Source organism: Alligator sinensis, unplaced genomic scaffold, assembly GCF_000455745.1.
Source record: "Alligator sinensis unplaced genomic scaffold, ASM45574v1 scaffold1291_1, whole genome shotgun sequence".
NCBI lineage: Eukaryota > Metazoa > Chordata > Crocodylia > Alligatoridae > Alligator > Alligator sinensis.
The window spans coordinates 1,733,186-1,752,704 of NW_005842219.1; the positions used below are offsets into that span (position 1 = coordinate 1,733,186).

General features: G+C 46.4%; 1 protein-coding gene across 8 annotated transcripts in view; it reads right to left on the reverse strand.

The window, feature by feature from the left end:
• Positions 1–19,519, reverse strand: part of GTF2IRD1 (GTF2I repeat domain containing 1) — a 167,320-nt gene that overhangs the window by 3,051 nt on the left and 144,750 nt on the right. For 4 of the 8 annotated variants that reach the window (XM_025208079.1, XM_025208083.1, XM_025208078.1 and 1 more), the window contains 5 exons: positions 18,730–18,750; positions 11,027–11,074; positions 4,679–4,756; positions 1,391–1,583; positions 477–514 (listed from right to left, as the gene is read on the reverse strand). In XM_025208079.1, coding sequence (XP_025063864.1) covers positions 477–514; positions 1,391–1,583; positions 4,679–4,756; positions 11,027–11,074; positions 18,730–18,750 — 378 coding nt within the window. Of the gene's footprint in view, positions 1–476; positions 515–1,390; positions 1,584–4,678; positions 4,757–11,026; positions 11,075–18,729; positions 18,751–19,519 lie in introns of those variants that run through there. The other 4 variants (XM_025208081.1, XM_006027029.3, XM_025208080.1 and 1 more) reach the window with 3 other exon arrangements.

The window sequence follows — 19,519 nt, forward strand, 5'->3', positions numbered from 1 at the left end:
CGCCAGTTCCACTGTGATTTTATCACAGTGAGCAAGGACTCAGATTCCTCTTATGCAGTGATCTGATTTTAGGATATTTAAAAAGAAATTAGGGCTGAGATTTTCAAAGCTGTCTTATAAGCTGTAGTTGCCAACTGCCACTGAATGTAATGGGAACAGGGCCATCCAGTCCCCTAGGAGACTGCAAATCTCTGCCTGAAACAATAGCATCTCTTTTGCTTCCACACAAAGGGCATCATGAAAGATACCGCAGAGAAGCTCAGCCTGTGCGTTTTCCTCCCTCAGTGGATCCCAGGCCCCCACTGGAAGATCAAATGGGGAAGACTAAAGATTAGGAAGACAGACATCTATCAAGTAGGCCTGCTCCACTTGGATTTGTAGCCCAGAAGACAAGCCCTCTTGTTTAATTTGGTGCCACAGCCTGTTTCACTCTGCTGCAACGGGAGCACAGCTGACAATCTGGGCATTGAGCTCACCTGTCTGTTTGGCCTCGGTGCATATTTCAGCAAACGGCCTGTGTAAGAAACAAGGCAGGGTTAGAGAGCACGAACGGTTAGGGCCACGCCTGTTCTTTATCAACCGTCTCAGAGTGGGGCTTCCTCTGTCACCTACATGCTTGGCGGCAATCCAGACCTCTGACACCGTGCTTGGCCACAGGACTGTTTCTTCTGGAAACCTGCCCAGAATTGTCCCCTCCCAGAGCAGCGCACATGGCAGGCCACAGCCTCAGTGCAAAGCCTTCTTTACTTCATGAGAGAGATCTAAAAAATTGCTTGATTGGACATCGAGAAAACGACTGCTTTGGCATCCTGAGGCAGCCTTTATTGCACGCAGTTTGTCTTGGGGACGACATGGGACAAGGGCTCCCTTGATCCCTGCTGAAGAGGGGAGAACTGCCTGTCTGGGGCTGAAGGAGCCAACTACAGGACAAGGCTGGCTTCCCCTTGCCCTAAGGAGTGTTCCCTCTTGGCCCGCAAAAGAGGTCCTGGTTGGTTATGCCCCAAGCTGCCTCTCCCTCCCTTCCCCCCATGTGACCATCAGTGGAAGAGCAGACTAATACTTCATGGCTTTGGCCCTCCTGCTCCTCACAGGACTTCAGGCTCATTGAGATAATACCCCATTTTATCTATTGCACCCACCACAAACACATGGCTGGGAAGCATATACGAATCTGAACAGGAACCCAACTGTTCCCTAACCTGGCAGGATTTCTCAGGTGTCTGAGGGATGAGCATTTTGCAAATGTAATCCAGAAGAAAGCATGGACCAGAATCTGAGCAAAAGTAAACTAGCACAGCTCCAATGCAATCACTAGGACATGTGCTAATTTGCCTCAGTTGGAGAACTGGGCTTTGGGTTTAAACACAGTGCAGAAGTTATTAAGACTTACTGAAGCTGGTTTATAATGACCATCCGGATATTCTCTCGAGCTTTTAGGATTTTCTCCAGCCGATGGATGTCATAGGTGTTGGGGTTTCTAAAAGGGATATCATCTGGCAGACCAGTAACTTCAACAGCATCAGGGCTGTCCCTGATCAATTTGTATGGCACCATGACTGGCCGGTTCAAGCCCAAAGCTTCTCCTGCAATAGCAAAGTAAAGGACAATGTGGGAAACAGTTATTGGATGCCTTGAACCCTCCGGTATATCAGAGAGTATTTTGTCAGCAAAGCTGGGTTTTCAATACACTCACAATTTTCCTAGAAATATTATATGTTGCTTAATGATTTTTCTTCAAAATCTAAATAAGGCACATGGTGATAAGAATGGTTTTGTTATTTAAGCAAGAAAAAGACTTCCCCGTGGGGACTTTTGAAAGCTTTCTTGTATCTCAGTTTCTTCCCTAAAAGTCAGGAATTCACTCAACAATAATAGGTTCCAAGTACTTTTTAGGTTTTTGGTGCCAAGCCAGTGAGTTTTAAATTGTGGAGTGAGAAGCGCATTGCAAGGACAGTGCCTAAAGTATTGGAAGTTGTGAAGGCTGGCGTTCCTTTGGGTTTTCTGAGCTATTGTCAGAAATGAGCTCTTGGACTGGTCACACTTGACCACCTGAATACAAATCTCTTGCAATGACAAAGAAAAGGAGGATATATCTAGGCCACGTTCCTCTTGAGTTACGTATCCCTCTTTCTTCCCACTAGCCCAGCCTGAGGAAATGATGCTCTTTCGCTTATGAGATGAAGTTGTTTCATGTCTTTCTATTCAATTTACTGATGGATTCATTGGTCTTTAAATACTCTCACAATTAAACATATTTTGGGGCTAATATACAATGCCTACACGCACACTCCGCATCTGTGTCCACAAGTCCAGCAAAATACTCTCCGATAACAACATAAGTTGATGCCATTGCCAAGCTCTCATCCTCCACAACCCTGGGTCACGGGTTCTGTTCCTAACAAAGCAACGGATTCTGTTGCAAGAGCTTTTACTAATAACCTCTCCCTTGATCCTCTTTCCATATCCTAGGCAAGGGCTGGGACTTAGCTCCCCACCAAGCATTACCAAAACCCAAACTGAGGCATTAAAGTCAGTGAGCATGGTTACAGCTTCTTGCTTTCTTTCCAAGGAAATCAGCCTTAATAACCATCCTGAGTTACTGCTGCCTACAGAGGCTCAGCTGCTGTTTGGTGCAAGGTAGGGCCTGTTCAGAGAACGCTCTGCTGCAAATTCAGTGGTATGCTCTGGCACCCAGATCAAAGGAATTCAGCTCGCTCAGATCAGACTAAGAATCTTTTTGCCCAATGTCCTGTCTCTGACAGCTACTGGCAGAGCCAGGTGCAAGAAACTCCATAGTGGATATTTACAGAGGAACCTGGTAACTTGAGGTTTGTGCACACCAATGCAGCTGGCCCTGCATGCTCTAAGCCCAACTGGTCCAGCTTTTGACTCTCAGAGCTTGAGTCTGAGCACCACTGCAACAGCCATATGAGTGTGTTCTTACTGACCCTAGTGGGGCTATGTAGCCAAGAGAAGTTGAGTTCTTTGTGTGTCAGTCTAGAGCTCAGGCAACAGGCACATTACACGAAAAGTGGAGGAGAATCAATATACAGTGCACCATTACTTATTTAGCAAGCAGCTGCTGATTTTACATCTGGAACATATTCAGCAATGTCCAGATTGTGTGTTTGGGGGGGGAATAGGAGATCACCTGCTGTTACTGTAATGAGAACATGTTCCCTGCCTAGCTCACCCTCTTTCATGGGAGATAGAAGCACCTGAAACAAGGGCTTCTGCAGTCCCTCACACCCCTTCAACACCATACAGATCACACTTGTTTAATCCTTCTGTGCAACTACTGCCCAATATTTTTTTTGCTGGAAACGGAGAGGCTGGCTCAGTAACATACGCATTCACTTCCTCCAACTGTGACACATGGTCTTGCTCTACGTTTCTTTATTCCTTGCCCTGAATAGACTAGCTCTTGAACGGGATGTTACACAAGTAGTCTAGTGTCTCTCCATTGGCCAAGCTACCATCTCACATCACCAACTGGTCATTCTGCTTTGGACATTCGGAAGCTCGACCCACAGAGGAACTGTTAACTCTGTAAGCTGAGTCCATATATTGAGCTTGCAGTCTGAAATCATTGGTGAAAGAAGGGCAGAAGGGATTTAGGGAAAGGAGGTTTCAGCCCCATGTGCTGCGTGCGAGTCTGGCACCCCTCATTCCTTGGCCATTACTTTTTTCCCTCTCGGTTGAACTTTTTCAGGGGCCTGCAGGGATGATCCACTCAGGCTGAAGCAGCATTTTTGCAGCTGGCAAATTAGCTTGAAAATTCTGAGTGCTGGCACCAGCCAGAGCAGACCAAGCACAGGAGCCACTCACAGAAGATGAGCAGCTGCCGTGGTGTGATAATGCCAGTCCCTGTGCTCTGGTTGGCTGGTGCTTGTGAGCCAATGCAGAGTACAAGGACTCAGATACAGTTTGGTTGAGAAACAACTGTAAAGCGGTTATGCAAATCAAGCCTCCAGAACCACAATGTGGGGGGAAAGCTAGACAGCTATGCACCAGTAACTGTGCAACGCTTCTGCTCTGCAAAGGGCCGAGACAATTATACTGCTGAATGCTGTGCCCTGTGCTGCAGGGGTGTTTTGTCTTCCTTTTCTATTTTTCCACAAGACTGGCATGAAAGGACACAAATAACTTGAGACAGACAGCTCAAATGCCACCATCCCCTTCAACACCCTAACCGGCTTGTGTCTTGCAGTTTCAGCCTGTCTGCTCAAAATGTGCAGGGGGTCTGGCATTTGGCTGCTGTGATTTACCTGTGCTGTGCAGCAGAGTGGTCCTTCCCCACTGCAGGCAGAGCTCTCCCAGCGGCTAGCCTGCGTCAGGCCATTCTCAGAGCGTACCGGGACTTATTCCAGCTGCTCATCTCTTAAAAATGCAGCAGCAGCAGCAGCTGACGTAAGTCCCAGTCCTTGGATGCGGATTTCCTTCCCTCCCTTTGCCCTTAGAGGAGATGAAGACAAAAGGGTCACAGCCCCACCTGCTGTCAGCAGTCTGCAGAGATGAGGAACACCTCTGGGAATGGGCTGTAATGTGGAGCAGTGAAAGAAGCCTGTGCCACAGCAGGCTGCTTGGCCTATAAATAGAGGGCTTCAATCTAATTAATTTTAACTGCGGCTGCTCTCTGTGAAATGCCCTGGCATGGGCATGTGGTGAGGCCACTCACCGTATTTTTCATTGAAAAGCTCCTTCACTTGCTCTCGGAGAATCACCTTCTCTCCGAGCCTGTTTGCGTCGTCCTCGTCTGTAAGGAAAACAGGCAAAGGTTGTAACAGCCTGGCTCATCGCTCCCCAGTGCAGTCAGTCGCAGCGTAAGAACAGTTAGTTCAGTATAACAACAAATACACGGGATGGTCTGGAGAAGGGCTCGTCTCACTCCATCCAAAAATGCCACAGCAACAGACCTTGGCTCTGAGCGTTCCCTGCTTGCACCCAGCATCATCCTTGATACCTATGCAAAGTGGATACAAAATGCTGCCTAATCTGCATTTTGCATGGGCAAGAGCAGTTTCCATCCACTTTGCATACTTGGCACTCGTTAGCTGCTCTGCAAAGTGATGGAGACCCAGGCCCTTGGTGCCTCAAGTGCTCCCACAAGTGATATAAAAGAATGAGACAACCATGTTCCAGCCAGACTCCTAAGTGCAGGATTGTTTTACAATATGCCAGATAATCAGCTTGGCTTTCTACTTGCTTTTGTAATTATCTTCCCCATGCCCAGCTTAATTTTTCCTTATTCTCTCATTTCACTGAAATTGCCTCATCAGTTAGGCTTTTCCCGGCCACTCGGCATCCCTGGGGAGGTTCCAGGAAGAATAACTGCATCCAGCATGTGTCCTCCACACAATACTTCCCCCCTCTCAGACACATGGGTCCTAATGAAAAGGTAAAAAATAGCCCTTTCCAGTCCTCTCCATTGTTCAGATGCTTAGTATCTGGGCATACAATATACAGATGTGAAGAAAACCCTTGCAATACACACACACACACACACAGAGGCAAAATCAGAAGTAAACTCTTGCAGCTCAAAGAGAAATCACTGGCTTCTGCATCTCTTTCTCTTTTCCTTCAGCTGAATACTTGCTGGCCACCTAGTGGAGAACACAGTCCAGTATTCATCAGAGGCATTCATTGAAATTAACTTCTTTTTTAGGCTTACAGTTAAGTTGTTCCAGGCAGACATTTTCTAGGATATCGTCTTGTCTCTGCAAATCCATGCATCTCTAAGCTGATGCCTTGCTGGAAAGCTTTGGTTACCAAAAGCTTGACAGGAGTACATCAGACACCAGCTCTTATACCAAAGGGTGCTAAGTGGCAAAGCCAGAAGAACACAGCTTTGCAGTGTGCAAGATGCTGGCAAATGTGAGATTTTTTTACACATTTGAACTCCTTCATCTGCTTTGTGGAACGTGCTCTTTCATCCTGGTGTTTTATTCAAAGCTGTGCTTACAGAATTGCGGTAGGACCTCTCTGTGATGTTATTGAGAGGGAAACAGTGCATTTACAAACAGGTTTGGAATAAATTCTGAGCTGGCCCAGTAGGAAAGAAGCAACACAATGTCTGGCTGTTACAAGAGTTGATGAGCGTTTGAGATAAAGCTCAGCTCTTCATTTCCCAAGCCTGCAGAAGTAGTGTTTTCAGGGAATGAAGGTCCTTTAAAGCATTCCTCACAAGCAACCCTCTCCTAATCTGGTATTCAGTCCTAGCGGTCAACCCCATGGGAATGGCGGGAGGGGAAGAATTTCAGAAGACCCATACTCCGTGCTCTTCCTTCTCAATACCATCCTTGTTAAGTAGACAGACTCTATCAAGACATCAATCAAGACTACAATTTAGCCTGAATATTTAAAAGAGGACAGCCAGTTTCTATTTAAAATGTCAAAAGTCTGATATTAAAAAGTGGTGTTAAAATGAAGGTATACTGAGTACTGTGCATATGTATGAATAGAAGGTTTCATACACAACACAGATCTACCTGACTATATAGTAATGCTGCTGTTGATAATTTATTTGATATCTGTCTAATGTCCATGGCAGCAGCAATACTCACATGTTTAAAGTTCAGCCCTTAAAGCCCAAAGCACTTGAGTGCATGCTTAACTTGGGGAAAAATACAGCTCATTAGCTAATAAATCTAAGTCAAAGCCTAAGTTATTTCAGTTTCATCTTCAGGGCACTCAGGGTTTTTTCCCCGACCTTCTACAAGTGACAGTCACTTTGCCGAGCCTCATTACCTGACCCATCACTGGACATCCAAGATCATGGGTCAGATCCCCAAAAGTCAAAAGCTTGGGTTGAAATTGATTAAATAATAGTAAAAAAAAAAAACCCCGGTGTTTTGGTGTTTCTCCTTCTTATCTGGTATCTAAGATTTCAGAGTGCAGTTGGGTCATATTTTCATGCTTCCTTCCACCATCAGGGGGCTGGCAAACAGCTTTTTTATTTCTTAAATGAATTCTGAGATTCTTGTGAAACTTGCTTCATCCCAGAGTTGGGGTTTTAAGAAAAACAGCAACACTCACAGGACCTGTGTGTAACGGTGTGTGACTACAGGGGCAGCTGTGGCACCTCTAGTGGCCACGCTACACCTGCCTTTTTACTCTTTGGCCTTTTCATGGCTTTGTGCATTACAGCGTGTTAGCGAATGGTACGTAGCCTGGGCATCCCAGTCAAGAGGGTTCCTCAAAGGGGTGGCCCATGTCTCTTTAACCTATTGGGTCGCTATCGCCGTGTGCTCAAATGCCTCCAAGAACGCTTCCGAGTCATCGTCTCAAGTCACGCGCTCGGGGATGAAACCACGCAGCTCTTTCAAGGCTTCCTCTGGTTCCTGGCTGCAGAAGTATTCTGCCAGCTGGTGCTGCTGCTCTGTTACGGTCCATTGGGTCTCTGCTTGCTGCAGCTTCAGCCTTGCTGCCTCCTCCTTCCTGTGCGGCTGTCCCTGGACTATTTGCAGCAACAGGTTCTGAAGCCTCTGAGCTTCCTCTCCTTCCTCACTGATGTATCACCCTTAGCTATACCCAGATTCTTAAAGCTGGAGGGTGATCATTCCTGTACCCTGGGTGCTGCACCAAATCCCGGAGAATGGTCCCCGCAAACACCTTGATGCCCTCCAGATGTCCTCCCCGTCAAGATCCTCTTCAACGTTTAGAGGTCTTCCCCCAAAGTCACAGCCGTTCAGAGCTTCTAACGTCCTTTTTCTGCACTTTTCACCGTTGAATCCAACCCTTCCACAGCTACTAGGTTTTCCCTTGGCAGCTTTAGTCTTCCTGGCCCAAAACCGTTGCTTGTGGGTCTCTTCAGATACCTGTAGTCCTTGCAGTATGGTCTCCTTCTCATCACCTGACTTAGGATCCCCTCAGTTGGCTACAAGCATCTTCCCTTGGCGTCCTCAGCAGGCCATTACCCAATTAAACTGCCAGCTGCTCATTATCTGGGGCTCTGCAGCTTTTTAACTCTACTGCCTGGCCCTACTCTCAGTAACAAGGCTTGGCCCCTGTTACCCCATGACAGAATCATGAGAGCTGGCAATGCTCTATCTTTGAGGTCTTCACTCCTGAAAATAAGTTGTTGTTCTTTGATGACATGTACTGTGCTGTTTTAGGGTACATCCTCACAAAAGCTCGGCCTTTGAACTGGGGAAATTGGGAAATAATAGCTCTGTACATGCAGAGACAGAATCCAAATAAAAGGGGTTATTTTTGAAAGAAGCTTGAGGCCAAATAACAGTTTGCATTCAGCAACTAGGATGATGATGCTTGAAAGGGAATTAGCAAAAGAGAGCTGCGAAGATCTCTCAATTCAGGACGGAAATTGCAAAGAAGCTCCCTTTCTCTCTACCATTCCAGTATGCACATGTGTGTTAGCCCATGCTGTAGCAGGCTTATCAATCTCTGTGGGGGGGTCACTTTAACACGGGCAGCCCCTAATGAGCTCCCTCTGTGACTTTCCTGTCATTTATGCTCAGTTTCCTGGCCATGTGGATGTATAGATGGTAGCAGACAAAAAAAGAAACATCAAAATCAAGTGTTTTGTTTTTTGGGGTGGTTTTTTGTTTGTTTGTTTGTTTAATTGTGGCAGCATTTTTGTTTCTCTGAGTTTTCAAATGCCAAATGTTCTTGCCTTTCTATTAATCCTCCAAGAAATAAGATAGGAACTTTGATTTCTATCTTGCACCTGCTTTTGGTGGTGGTGTGAAGCTCCTAAGTTTATACCAGGTGACACAAACTATATGCTAGCAGAAGTGGGAGAAACTCAAACTGAGCACGCATAACAGAGAAGCCAGAGAGGAAGTACAGAAGAACGTAGTGCCTATGCTAGACCTGCCTTTCGTATCATGTCCTTCGTTTTACAACACAGAGACACCAATGGAAAGAAGCGCTGTATTTCTTGAGTCTGTTTGCTGCTTTGCCAGATCCCTTTCATTATATCTAGATTACTGTTAGATGTAATGGGGCAAAAAAAATGCAGCCTAGTATTTTATATTTATTGATATTGTAATACAGTTGGCTCAAGAACAATACTGAGTTCTCTAATATACTGACCCTGGATCAGGAAGCCTTTCTGGTACAGTGTTGTACAAATCCATCCAAAGGTGCAAATCTATCATGCCTTCTACAGTGTTGTACTGTCATTTTTTTTTTTGTTATTAAAAAGAAATAAAGTAACTTCTTCAATTCTGACGGCTCAAAGTCAGGATCCCTAGTGTATAGGGAGACCAGTAAATGTGGCCTGAACGTTAAAGCTGCTGTGTCTCTGCAGTTGCTTGTTACTTCACTGGGATTTCGGAGTGTGCAGAATTTCTGAAACCCCTGCCATTTCTATTAGGTGTCACCATGTGAACTTGGGTCCGCTGTGTTAGGCACCCAGGACTGAATATTTTACCCTGTTCTTTTTTGTGTTTGCATTCAAAGAATATAAGAACTGGTCTATGTGTAGCTTCCTGTAACTGCTGATTTGGCTACCTGGAGGTCAGCAACACAAAGAGAACAATTCCCCAAGGATTTTAGTTTGGCCAAATGGAGAAAGCATCTGCACCACGGGTAACTCAGGGGACAGATAGAGCCTTTCTTTTCCTGGTGGTCTGAGGAAAGCTAGTCACTACCAGATCAGGAGGCACTACTACCAAAAGAAAGTTTAGAGTCCTACACAAACTGAGGGAGTGGGGTCTGGTCCATCTGAGTCCCGATGCATCTTTATCATGGCTACATAACCTACCCCCAATCAGTACCCTTGTTAGTCTCCTCAGCAGACAGGCTAAGGACTGAAATGGGCTTGGAGATTAAACCTTCCTTGCAAGGGATCTCTTCAAGTTAGAGCTGAGGCAGTTTGGGAAAGCTTTCCTGCTTATCACTATATGGATACATATGCCATCCGTCTAACAGGTTTTTAATCTAGCCCCTTACACCTGCACCAAAAGCACCCCAAAATACAGGGGGGAAAGTCTGGAATACCACAGAATACAGTACCTATAAGGAACTGAATCAACTATTGCACAATACTGTCTGGGAAAGTGGAGCAGGCTGGCTAATGCTAAAATTAGCAAAATGTTGGTACCTAAAAGGCCAGGTAAAATGGTAGAATTGCTTTACATTGATTTAGTAATTGTCAGCCATTTTGCTATCCAGGGCCAGATTTTGGTTCCACGCTCACAAGGAGTAGTAGATACCACACCCCCTCATTCAAAGACACCTCCTTGCCAAGTTAGCCAATTAGTATACTTAAGGTTATCAGAGCTGGTCCTGAATCACAATAGGATGAGCACACCATGTTTCTACCTCCCAGCTTCTTGTAAGACTGTGGGCTAATGGCCCATTCCTGATCTCAGTTATGCCAGTGTAAATCAGGAATGAGCCAACTCACTGGCATGAGACTGTTCCACAAATTACACAGGTTTAAATGTCATTCAAATCCGGCTGCACGTAGGTAACATTTTCTAGATGTGGCTATAAACCTGTAGGAGCAGGCATTTAACATCTAGGCACACAAGGCCAGATTCCAGGCTTATGTAGGTAAGTAGAGCGCTGATGAAGCCACCCAATGAGAAAAACCTAACTCCGCTACAGATAAAAACAATGCAAGGTCTTATTTACTCTGGTAAATTATTATATACATGAAATCAATGAAGCTATGCTGATTTAACACCTGCTGAGGATGTGGCCCAAACTATGCAAAAATGCTCGCATAATTAGTATGAATTGCACTGTAAGACTTCTCCATAAATTAATCAATTAGATGGCATTAATGAGCTGAGCATAGATTTGTCAGGTCAGTTTATCTGGAGAAGAATCAGCACTGATGCCTAGAAACTATGGTAACTGGTGCTTACAAATGCATACAGTAATAATAGTAATTTCAAATGCATCTTCTGTTGGTACCACAGTGGAAACAGTGCAAGGGGAGGGGGGGAAAACCACCTGAAACTGGGGTGTTTTTTGGTAGTTTCATTCCCATATTAAAAACACAAGTACATTGCTTGTCTGCTACCATCTACGATGCACCAGCTGAGCTACGTACCATTCAAAGCAGCGTACGCTTTTTCCAATGATGTTATCCGTCTAGGGGCTACAGCACACATTGAAAGAAGAAAAAGAGAGAGAGAGCAGTGAGTGCTACAGTTTGGTTTCTCCTGAGCTCCTTTTCACATTATTAAAAAACAGAACACGCGCATGTTACGTATTAAGTGGCACTTTCTCTGGTTTCTGATCTCACTGGTAGAGAGATCTCCTCCGTAGATAAATGCTGCTACCAGAACTGTACAGCTGAGACAAGGGTGGAATCAAGCAGGACCCAGCTCTAGCACAGTTTTTAAGCACATGCTTAGTTTTAAGTACGTGAGGAGTCCCATTGACGTCAATTGAACTACTTACGTGCTTAAAGTCAAGTGATTTAAGGACATGTCTCTCTCAGCATGTCTCAGTTCTTACGATACACTGGTGCGCGTGCTATACAGAGCAGCCCTCTCCCTAAGCCATGTGTGTAAAACACACTGATACCATATTTAACACGTATTGCCTAAGCTGGATATGCGCTGAGAATTAAATTCCCACCCTGTGGGGTGGGTCAGCAGAAGGTAGACACTGCTTCATCCCCATTTATGTCCTGTTATAGGTCAGCTTCATTGGGATATAAGTGAATTTCATCAGGGGGAGCACAGCCTCCGTATTTTGATTGTTCTCTTCCCCAGCATAGCTGAGAGGGGGAGGACTCATTCCAGGGTCACCTGCAGCAGGCTCTCTGAGAGAGACTGCTAACCCCAAATTAACCAGCATGGGGAACATGCGAATACACCACATCATCACCTTCACAATATCCTGTAAAATGCATGCACACAGAGCTCCCCATCTGGAGAGCAGCTGAACAGAACATAAAGCAATCCTTCAATGCAAGTATTGCTGAAAAGGAGAGCAAAAGTTACAGCGTAGGAGGAAAAAAGTATACAGGCAATGGCTGAAAAGAGGTGGAGGAGATTCTGAGTACTGCCTCTCTCAGCCAGTGCTGCAAAGCATTTAGTGGTGAGAGATTACAGTTTGGCAGGAGTTCTGCTTTCTGCCTGACTCAGCTATCATGCTGCAGTGGGGAGAAGAGAACAGGATGAAGGGGCAAGAGGTGTACTTTGGAAAAGAAAAGGGCCTCTGCAGTGCATTTATTAGGCTGCAGGGTGAGAGAGTGAGCTGAAGCTGACAGCACTGACAAAGCTGGGGCGACCGCAGAAAGGAAAATGCTAAGGTTAAAGGAGATGAAAAGTAAACAGGATAATTGTGTTAGTTCTGTAGCAATGGGGAGGAAAACAGAGAAAAAGAGACCCCTAAGGAGATGCTGGCTCTAGTCACTGACTCTGAAATGACAAGTGATATCAAAAAGAAATGAATTTCCTGGGGAAAAGCAACAGCAGCGGAGCTAGGACCAGAATTTGCATTATGGTCAAAACAAAAATGAAACAGATCATTATAATAAAGCTGACACTTCCATTGGGAGAGGAATTCAAGGTAGTGTGGCAAACAAGCTAATGAGGGGGAAAGTCTGAGGCAAGGTGTAGTAATGACAGAGGCTGGAAGTTATAGCAAGTGGAGATGGGACAGAAAGGTACTCAGCGTGAATACTATTATAGAGAAATAGCAGGGTTTGGGCGCTTCTGAAGGTGTGTGTGTGTGTGTGTGTGTGTGTGTGTGTGTGTGTGTGTGTGTGTGTGTGTGTGTGTGGTTTCTCAAAATATGCATTAAAGCAAACACTTCAAACAAAAAAGAGAATCAGCAACTGAAGCAGATGAAATAAAACAGGTTCATGCTCTGGATGCTGAATGCCTACGTCTTGCTGACCTCGCATCTGACCATTTTGATACGGACCCTTACTGAGTTCTCAGGAGTCAAATGAGACAGAGAAGCAGGGTTTTGTGAGTCACAAACGTTTCTGCACAGAAGGATGCACTTGGACTCTGAGCAGGGGGCTGACTCCACCGTCTGTCCGCTGCGTCTGAACGGATCGGACACGCTTGTCCGTCGGTGCGTGGAGGCTCCGGTGCTGCAGTTTGCATCTGTTACTCCCGCGCTGTTATTTACCTTCGTGGAACAAGACAGAGTCCCTGCCAAAGATGCCTGAGGCAGCAGAAAAGGCTTCCTGTTTTCTGGCTTGCAGGGTGGGAGATGAAAAGCAATAAACTCCACCGTCGCAGAATTACGGATGAGGGGGCTGGAAAGACTCTCCGGGGGCCTGTCATCCATCTCCCTGCACTAGTGCTGATACTTCAACAACGGCCAGATCCTCAGCGAGTGTAAACTGTTGTCACTCAGTTGAAGGCAACGGAGTTATGATGATTTCCTCCAGCTAAGGATACGGCTTATAATTTCCTCGGTGCACCAGGCTCCCATCCATTTAACAGAGCCTGCTACTCAGCACTTCTCCTGTGGCCTCCTCTTCTACCTCCTCCCATGGCAAGCTATTAAACTGCCTATCTAAGGGTCTAGTTCTGCCACCCGTTACTCTCAGTGTTGTTCCAGTGAAAGGCGCCCTGAGAGCCTGCGGAAATCAATGGGCTTGCCTGTAGCAAGCTACTATTCAAGTGAAAGGAAGTACAGCAGGGGCCCAAGATCATTTTATCTGCTACCAATGCATAATTTAGGGTCAGGCTTTGATATTCTTTACTCACTTGGAACAGTATCCTTACTCCTTGAGCGTCCCCATTGATTTCAGTGGGGTACCGAAGGATTCAAGGTGCTAGGCAGTGTGAATAATGGGTTCACATTCTGGCCTATAATTTTCCCCTCTGTTTCAATTCCAGGCCATTACTTCTTGTTTTACTCCATTAACCAGTTTAAATGATTACTCCTCTTACATGTCCCTTCCATGGTTTTATAGATAGCAGCATTACACCAGCAGAATAACTCCTTTGAGCCAAACAGGGTCCCATCTAGGAAGGTTGCTTTTAACTTTTCCCTTGCGACACTTGCCAAAGATGCTTCTTGTACCCTGCATGGGTTCTTGCCCTTGTTGGGAATGAGCCAGGCTCTGATGTCAGGGCCTGCCCATATACAGACCCTCAGGAAAATCCATTCAAACTAGCTCTAGATGCAAATCCAAAGTTAAACCGAGTTAAACCCTGGTGCGGACACATGCAATCAGAACGAAAAGACTACACAGGGAAGTGACTGCGCAGTACGCTAGTGTCTGCATTTACAGTACACTAACTCCTTTTGGGCACTTTGTGTGAGGAAGCTTACCCCACCTTGAAGAGGGGTCCTTAGTGCATCCATAGGGGAGCCCGTCTGTAGTAGTTGGTGCACCATAAATTCACACAGACCAACCTTAGTTCAGTTCAGCCTCATTCCCAATCGAATTAAGGTCACTAACATTTGGAATGAGACTGTCCATGCAGAGTCTTAATGGTTTAACAAATCTGAGTGTACACTTGTAGCAAAGCCCTGAGCGGCCTCTGTAAACAGCTGGAAAACTGCACTGGAGTTACCCTAATTTACATGGGTGTGAGTGAGAACATAATGCAGGTCACCAATCTCAGACTTCCTCCCTCTGGGTGAGCCTGTTTTTAGTAACTTAATCTCTCTCCATGAATCAGAATTAAATTCTCTAATCTCTTGATATCACCTGTGTCTGGGCCCTTCTTTGGCTGCTTTTTGTGTGTGGCTTAGCCCAGGTCATGTAAACAAAGGCAAAATTAACCCCCTGTCCTTGCTTCTGTGACTCCTATTTATACCTTCCAGAATCACCCTGCTACGAGCTCCCATCTGTTTGCTACACCTCACTCCTTTCCAGAGCCCTCTCAGTGCTACTTACTGTCACTGCTGTTCACTAATGGTATCATTTTGAGGCCCCAAAGAAGATTGTTAAGCCCCTGTCTTTGCTGTACTAGGTGCTGTGCTTACAGGAAACCAGAGACAATCTGGCCTGCAAGATCTCGCAAGATGGGTGAAAGGAATGATTGTTTTCCCAATTTTACATCTGGGAACCAGACACAAGAGTGATTCACTAAAGGTGAGATTATCTAGCAATGCCATCCAAGCATCTCTAGCTTGAGTCATGCTATTTTCCTGTCCTGCTTCATCCCACTTTCCCTTGCTCTTCATGCTTGTCTTGTTCATCCAAGCCACGCGGTTTCCTCGCTTGGACCAATTTTCTGACCAGCTCATGCCCATATTTAACTTCCCCCCCTTAATCTGCACACAAGTTTCCCAGAAAATTAGATCTTCTTATGCCAAGGCTGCATTTGTCCCATGTGTGTGAAGAGGTAACAGCAAGGACCCTTAGAAGAAAGGTGACGGAAACTGAGCAGCGCAACGGGGGGTGCGAGATGGGCTGTGGGCAGAACAGAGCTTTCAAATTCTGCTGGAGAAAGCAAGCATCAGAGAAGAAGGAACGAGGTGCTGGCTGAGCTATTTATGACACAGTTTGTCAGACACAGCATCTGGCTAAAGGCCCAGACTTAATTTCTATGAGTGAAGGTAACCAGTCACCTGGGTCAGGCAGTCTGCACAGCAGCTGGCATGGAGAAGGTACAACAGTTCATTCCCCCCTTACCGGTGATTGGACACCCTAACTCAGCAGTACTGATGCTTGGTAAAGGGCATGTTGAGACAGCAGTCCCTCATTATCAGGGAAGAAGAGTAGCCCCACATCTCTCTTGTAAAACCAGAGTGCAGTATAGATGCTAGTGGAAATGACAGGCTTAACTGTTGTAGATACTGAATCCCTGTTCACCAATTCACGGAAACCACCAAAGCATAAAGTTATGACTGAGACACTTAATCATGAGCAGCCAGCATTCAGTCTTGGAGACAAAATAATCCTTCTAGGGCTAATGCTTCCAGGCTATTCAAAAGGATAGTCCAGAATGTTAATCATTCCTTCTTCCACCAGCCCTTGGTTTCTTAACAGTTACAAATCTGATTTAGTCTGGCTGTGAATTTCTTCCCGTTGAGCTTCTGTCTTTGCAGTAACTCAAGGAAGATCCAGGCATCTCTAGGCCCCACAGAAATCATCTAACACAAGCAATATACTCTCAAGACATGCTTTTTTAAGAATGCAGGCTCAGATTTTTGCCCCCTGGGTACAAACATGCAGACATAAGTAAAGGCCTATAATAGGGTGACAGTGCTGGCCCAAAACAACCTGTTCTGCTGACTCCGGGACATAAGGGTGCGGTGCTCCGAAGCAGAGAGCACATAGGGCAGGGGTGGACAAAATACGGCCGGCCAGCCCATTCTATCCGGCCTGTGGGGCCTTTAAAAAAATTTAGAAAATTAATTTATATCGGCCCGTGGCTGCCTGTCAAAGATGACAGGAGACCAGCGGCAGCAGGACCCTGCAAGAGCCTGTGGCTGAGCAACAAGGCTAGCCTGGCTCCACCAAGCCCCTCCCCCCCTTCCTGCCCTCAGCCCCAACCAGAAGCCTCTGTGGCTTCTGGCCTCGTGCTCCTGGAGCTGTTCCCACTCCTTCTGTCCGAGTAGAAAGTAAGGTAAGATTGGAGGGAGTGGCTGGAAGTGTCAGTTGCGGGGAGCGGTGGGGGCTGCAGGAGGCCCGTGGGGAGCAGCGTGGGAAGTGGCAGCTGCGGGGAGCAGTAGAGCCCATGTGGTGTGCAGCAGGTGGCAGAGCCTGGGTGGGGGGCGGGACCCGGTAGGCTGCAGAGCCCCAGTGGGCACTGGGGCCACGGTGGGCCCCAGCAGGCGGCACAGTGGACCCCGACGGGTGGCAGAGCTGCAAGCCCCAGCAGGACCCAGAAGGTGGCAGAGCCAGGGCAGGGCCCAGTAGGTGGTGGAGCCCCGGCGGGCCCCAACAGGCAGCAGAGCTGCAGCCAGGCCCCAGCGAGTGGTGGGGAGGAGGCAAGCCCCAGGAGACAATAGAGCCATGGCAGGCGGCAGAGCCGTGGTGGGCCCCAGCAGGCGGTGGGGTTGCATAGCCATGGGGGGCCCTGGCAGGTGGTGGAGCCACAGTGAGTGGCAGGGTCATGGCAGGCGGCGGAGTCGCAGCAGGGCCGCGGCAGAGCGCTGCAGGAAGCAGGGGGCTGCAGGGAGCAGCAGGCAAGCCTGCAGGAAAGGATGCAGGGAAAGGCGGTGGCGGGCAGGAACATGGAGCCCATGCAAGTGCCCTGGGAGTAGCAGGGACCCAGGGTGGGGTTGCAGAAGCGCAGAGTCTGGGCACGGGGCCTGCCTGGCGGCCGTGAGGCTCACATGCAGTCTGTTAGAGCTGCACGCTATGGAACCAGCAGCCCTGCCCTGACTATCTCAGCACACACCCAGCCACCGTACCCACAACCCACCATGCGCGCACACACTCCCCAACCACACCCCACCACTTAAACCCCCTTGCTGCCCACACAAAACATACAGTAGGACTGTATTTTCAGCTATTATGCAGCCACTTCTAGATACACTTTTTGTAAACACAGAAATCAGTGCAAAAATATTTTAAAATAAAATTAAATAAGCTACAGTAGATTTTGTGTGTGTGTGTGTACATTATATATCTTTTTCCCAGTTTCCAGATTGCAGCACCCTTCCTCCCAAAAGGAGTACTTCCAGGGCAAGGGAAGGGACTTCCCATGGCAAAGGTCAAGGGTTAGGGGTTGAAATTTCTGGTCCCAATATGGAGACCAGGGGTGGGGCTACCCATGCGGCCCTCGACAGCTCCCCAAAACTTGATAAGTGGCCCTCCGCCCGGAACAATTGCCCACCCCTGATATAGGGTATGGGCTGAGCCATAAGGAACGATTCAGTTATTCACTCCATTCATTCAAAACCCCAGAAAGGGGTTGAGATTGGCTTCTACGCACAGGTATACTACAGGCCAGGCACAGAGCAGGCAACCAGGTTTCCACAAATCTGCATTTGTGCTCAGTCACATGCAAGCAGGAAGGAAGATCCATTCAAGATCAGACCTTAAATGCTCTGTGGACAGATCCTTCCTCTGCACCGTTTATTTACAAAGGTTCTAAGCTCCTCTAGGACTCTGCATTCATCTTGGACTTGTACAGCATGGGCACTCAACTAACCAAATCACCAACTGTCTTCCTATGGTGGACTTTAGGACTGGGGCACTCTAAACCTGCTGATTCGACAGCCATGTCCATCGCGGAAAGGCGAAGGCTTGCATTCATTCCACAATTGTCAGTGAAACGAACTGGAAGGCACTGACTGAACAAACAAACATAATATATCAAAGCTGAATGTATAGCGGCATGTTGCATTTAGGGTCTCACAATGTCTATGTCATTCAGAGAACAAAGCAGGGATTCCTCAAGCATCCAGCTTTTTAGGAGCATTAGTGCTACAGAAAGACTGGAAGAGAGACTGGAGGCAGCATTTCATTTGGAAACTGGGCAAAGACATTTGCAATGTGTCAGGCAAAAATTCCAAGGCTTTTTTTGTTTTGTTTTTTAAAAATAAGGGCAGATAAAAACGGAACCAGAAAAATGATTACATTGTCAATCCTGCACATACCTATGTGCTGAACTATATGCCCAGGAGTCATTCACTGAAGTCAATGCAGAGCTCTCAGGCATGTGGATAAATAATTGCATGATCGGGACCTAAACAGAAGAATGTATGTCTGAAAGAGATCAGTGATTACTCTGAAAACTGGAGTTTCTCTGTTCTCTGAAGAACGTGACAGAATATGAGATTCTGGCAGGGGAAAAGGGACATGATCACTGAAACAAGACTACAGGGAAAAAACCCCCAGGTGACGGGATGAATGGGTAAACATGAAATTACCTTCTGATACTTGTGAGGACACTGCACATGCAAGACAAAGAGAAGAGAAGAAACAACAAAGGCAAAAAGAAGAGATGAGCTGAAGTGCCTGAGATGAAGACTTGGTGTTTAAAAAAGGCTTTGAAGTTGCATAACACTTTACATTATCTGTTTTATTTTCCACCTTCAGATTAACAACAGTAATAACTTCGACATTAAACATTATTCATGGTGGGGAGGGGGAGATAGGGAAATGAATGTAACAAGTTGTTATAATCTAGCTGCTATTGCTCAGGTCAGGTACCAGGTCTGGAAGGGTGAGCTGGGGTCTGAATGTCAGAAAGAAACGAAGGGGGGAAAAAAACACTGCTAAAACATGGTGTGGTCAGGTCAGGGTGAGAGCAAGTGCTTCTTCCTTTTTGTTAAGAGTTTCAAATGTGAGGCCCATCTCATCAAAGTGAAGTGGAGAATGCTGCTTTTGTGATTAAAAAAAAAAAAAGGGATGCCTGGATGTGTGGGTTTTTTAATTAAAGAACACTGCCTGCCCTACTTTATTAATTGGTGTATGGGAAATAATCTATCAGTGCGGTAGGGAGTTTGGGGAATAGGACAGATGGAGCTGGTGTGCATTTTCAATCAAAGCACATAAAAATTAACATACAGAAAGATTTCTCCCTTCTTTTTTTTTTTGCTAGATTACTTATGCTTGATTTTTTTTTCAAAGCCTTGAATTAAGCCTGTTCTGTATCTCTGTGCCTCAGGAAAGAAGAAAAGAAAGAAAATGTATAGGGTTTATAATGCTGGAACTTCA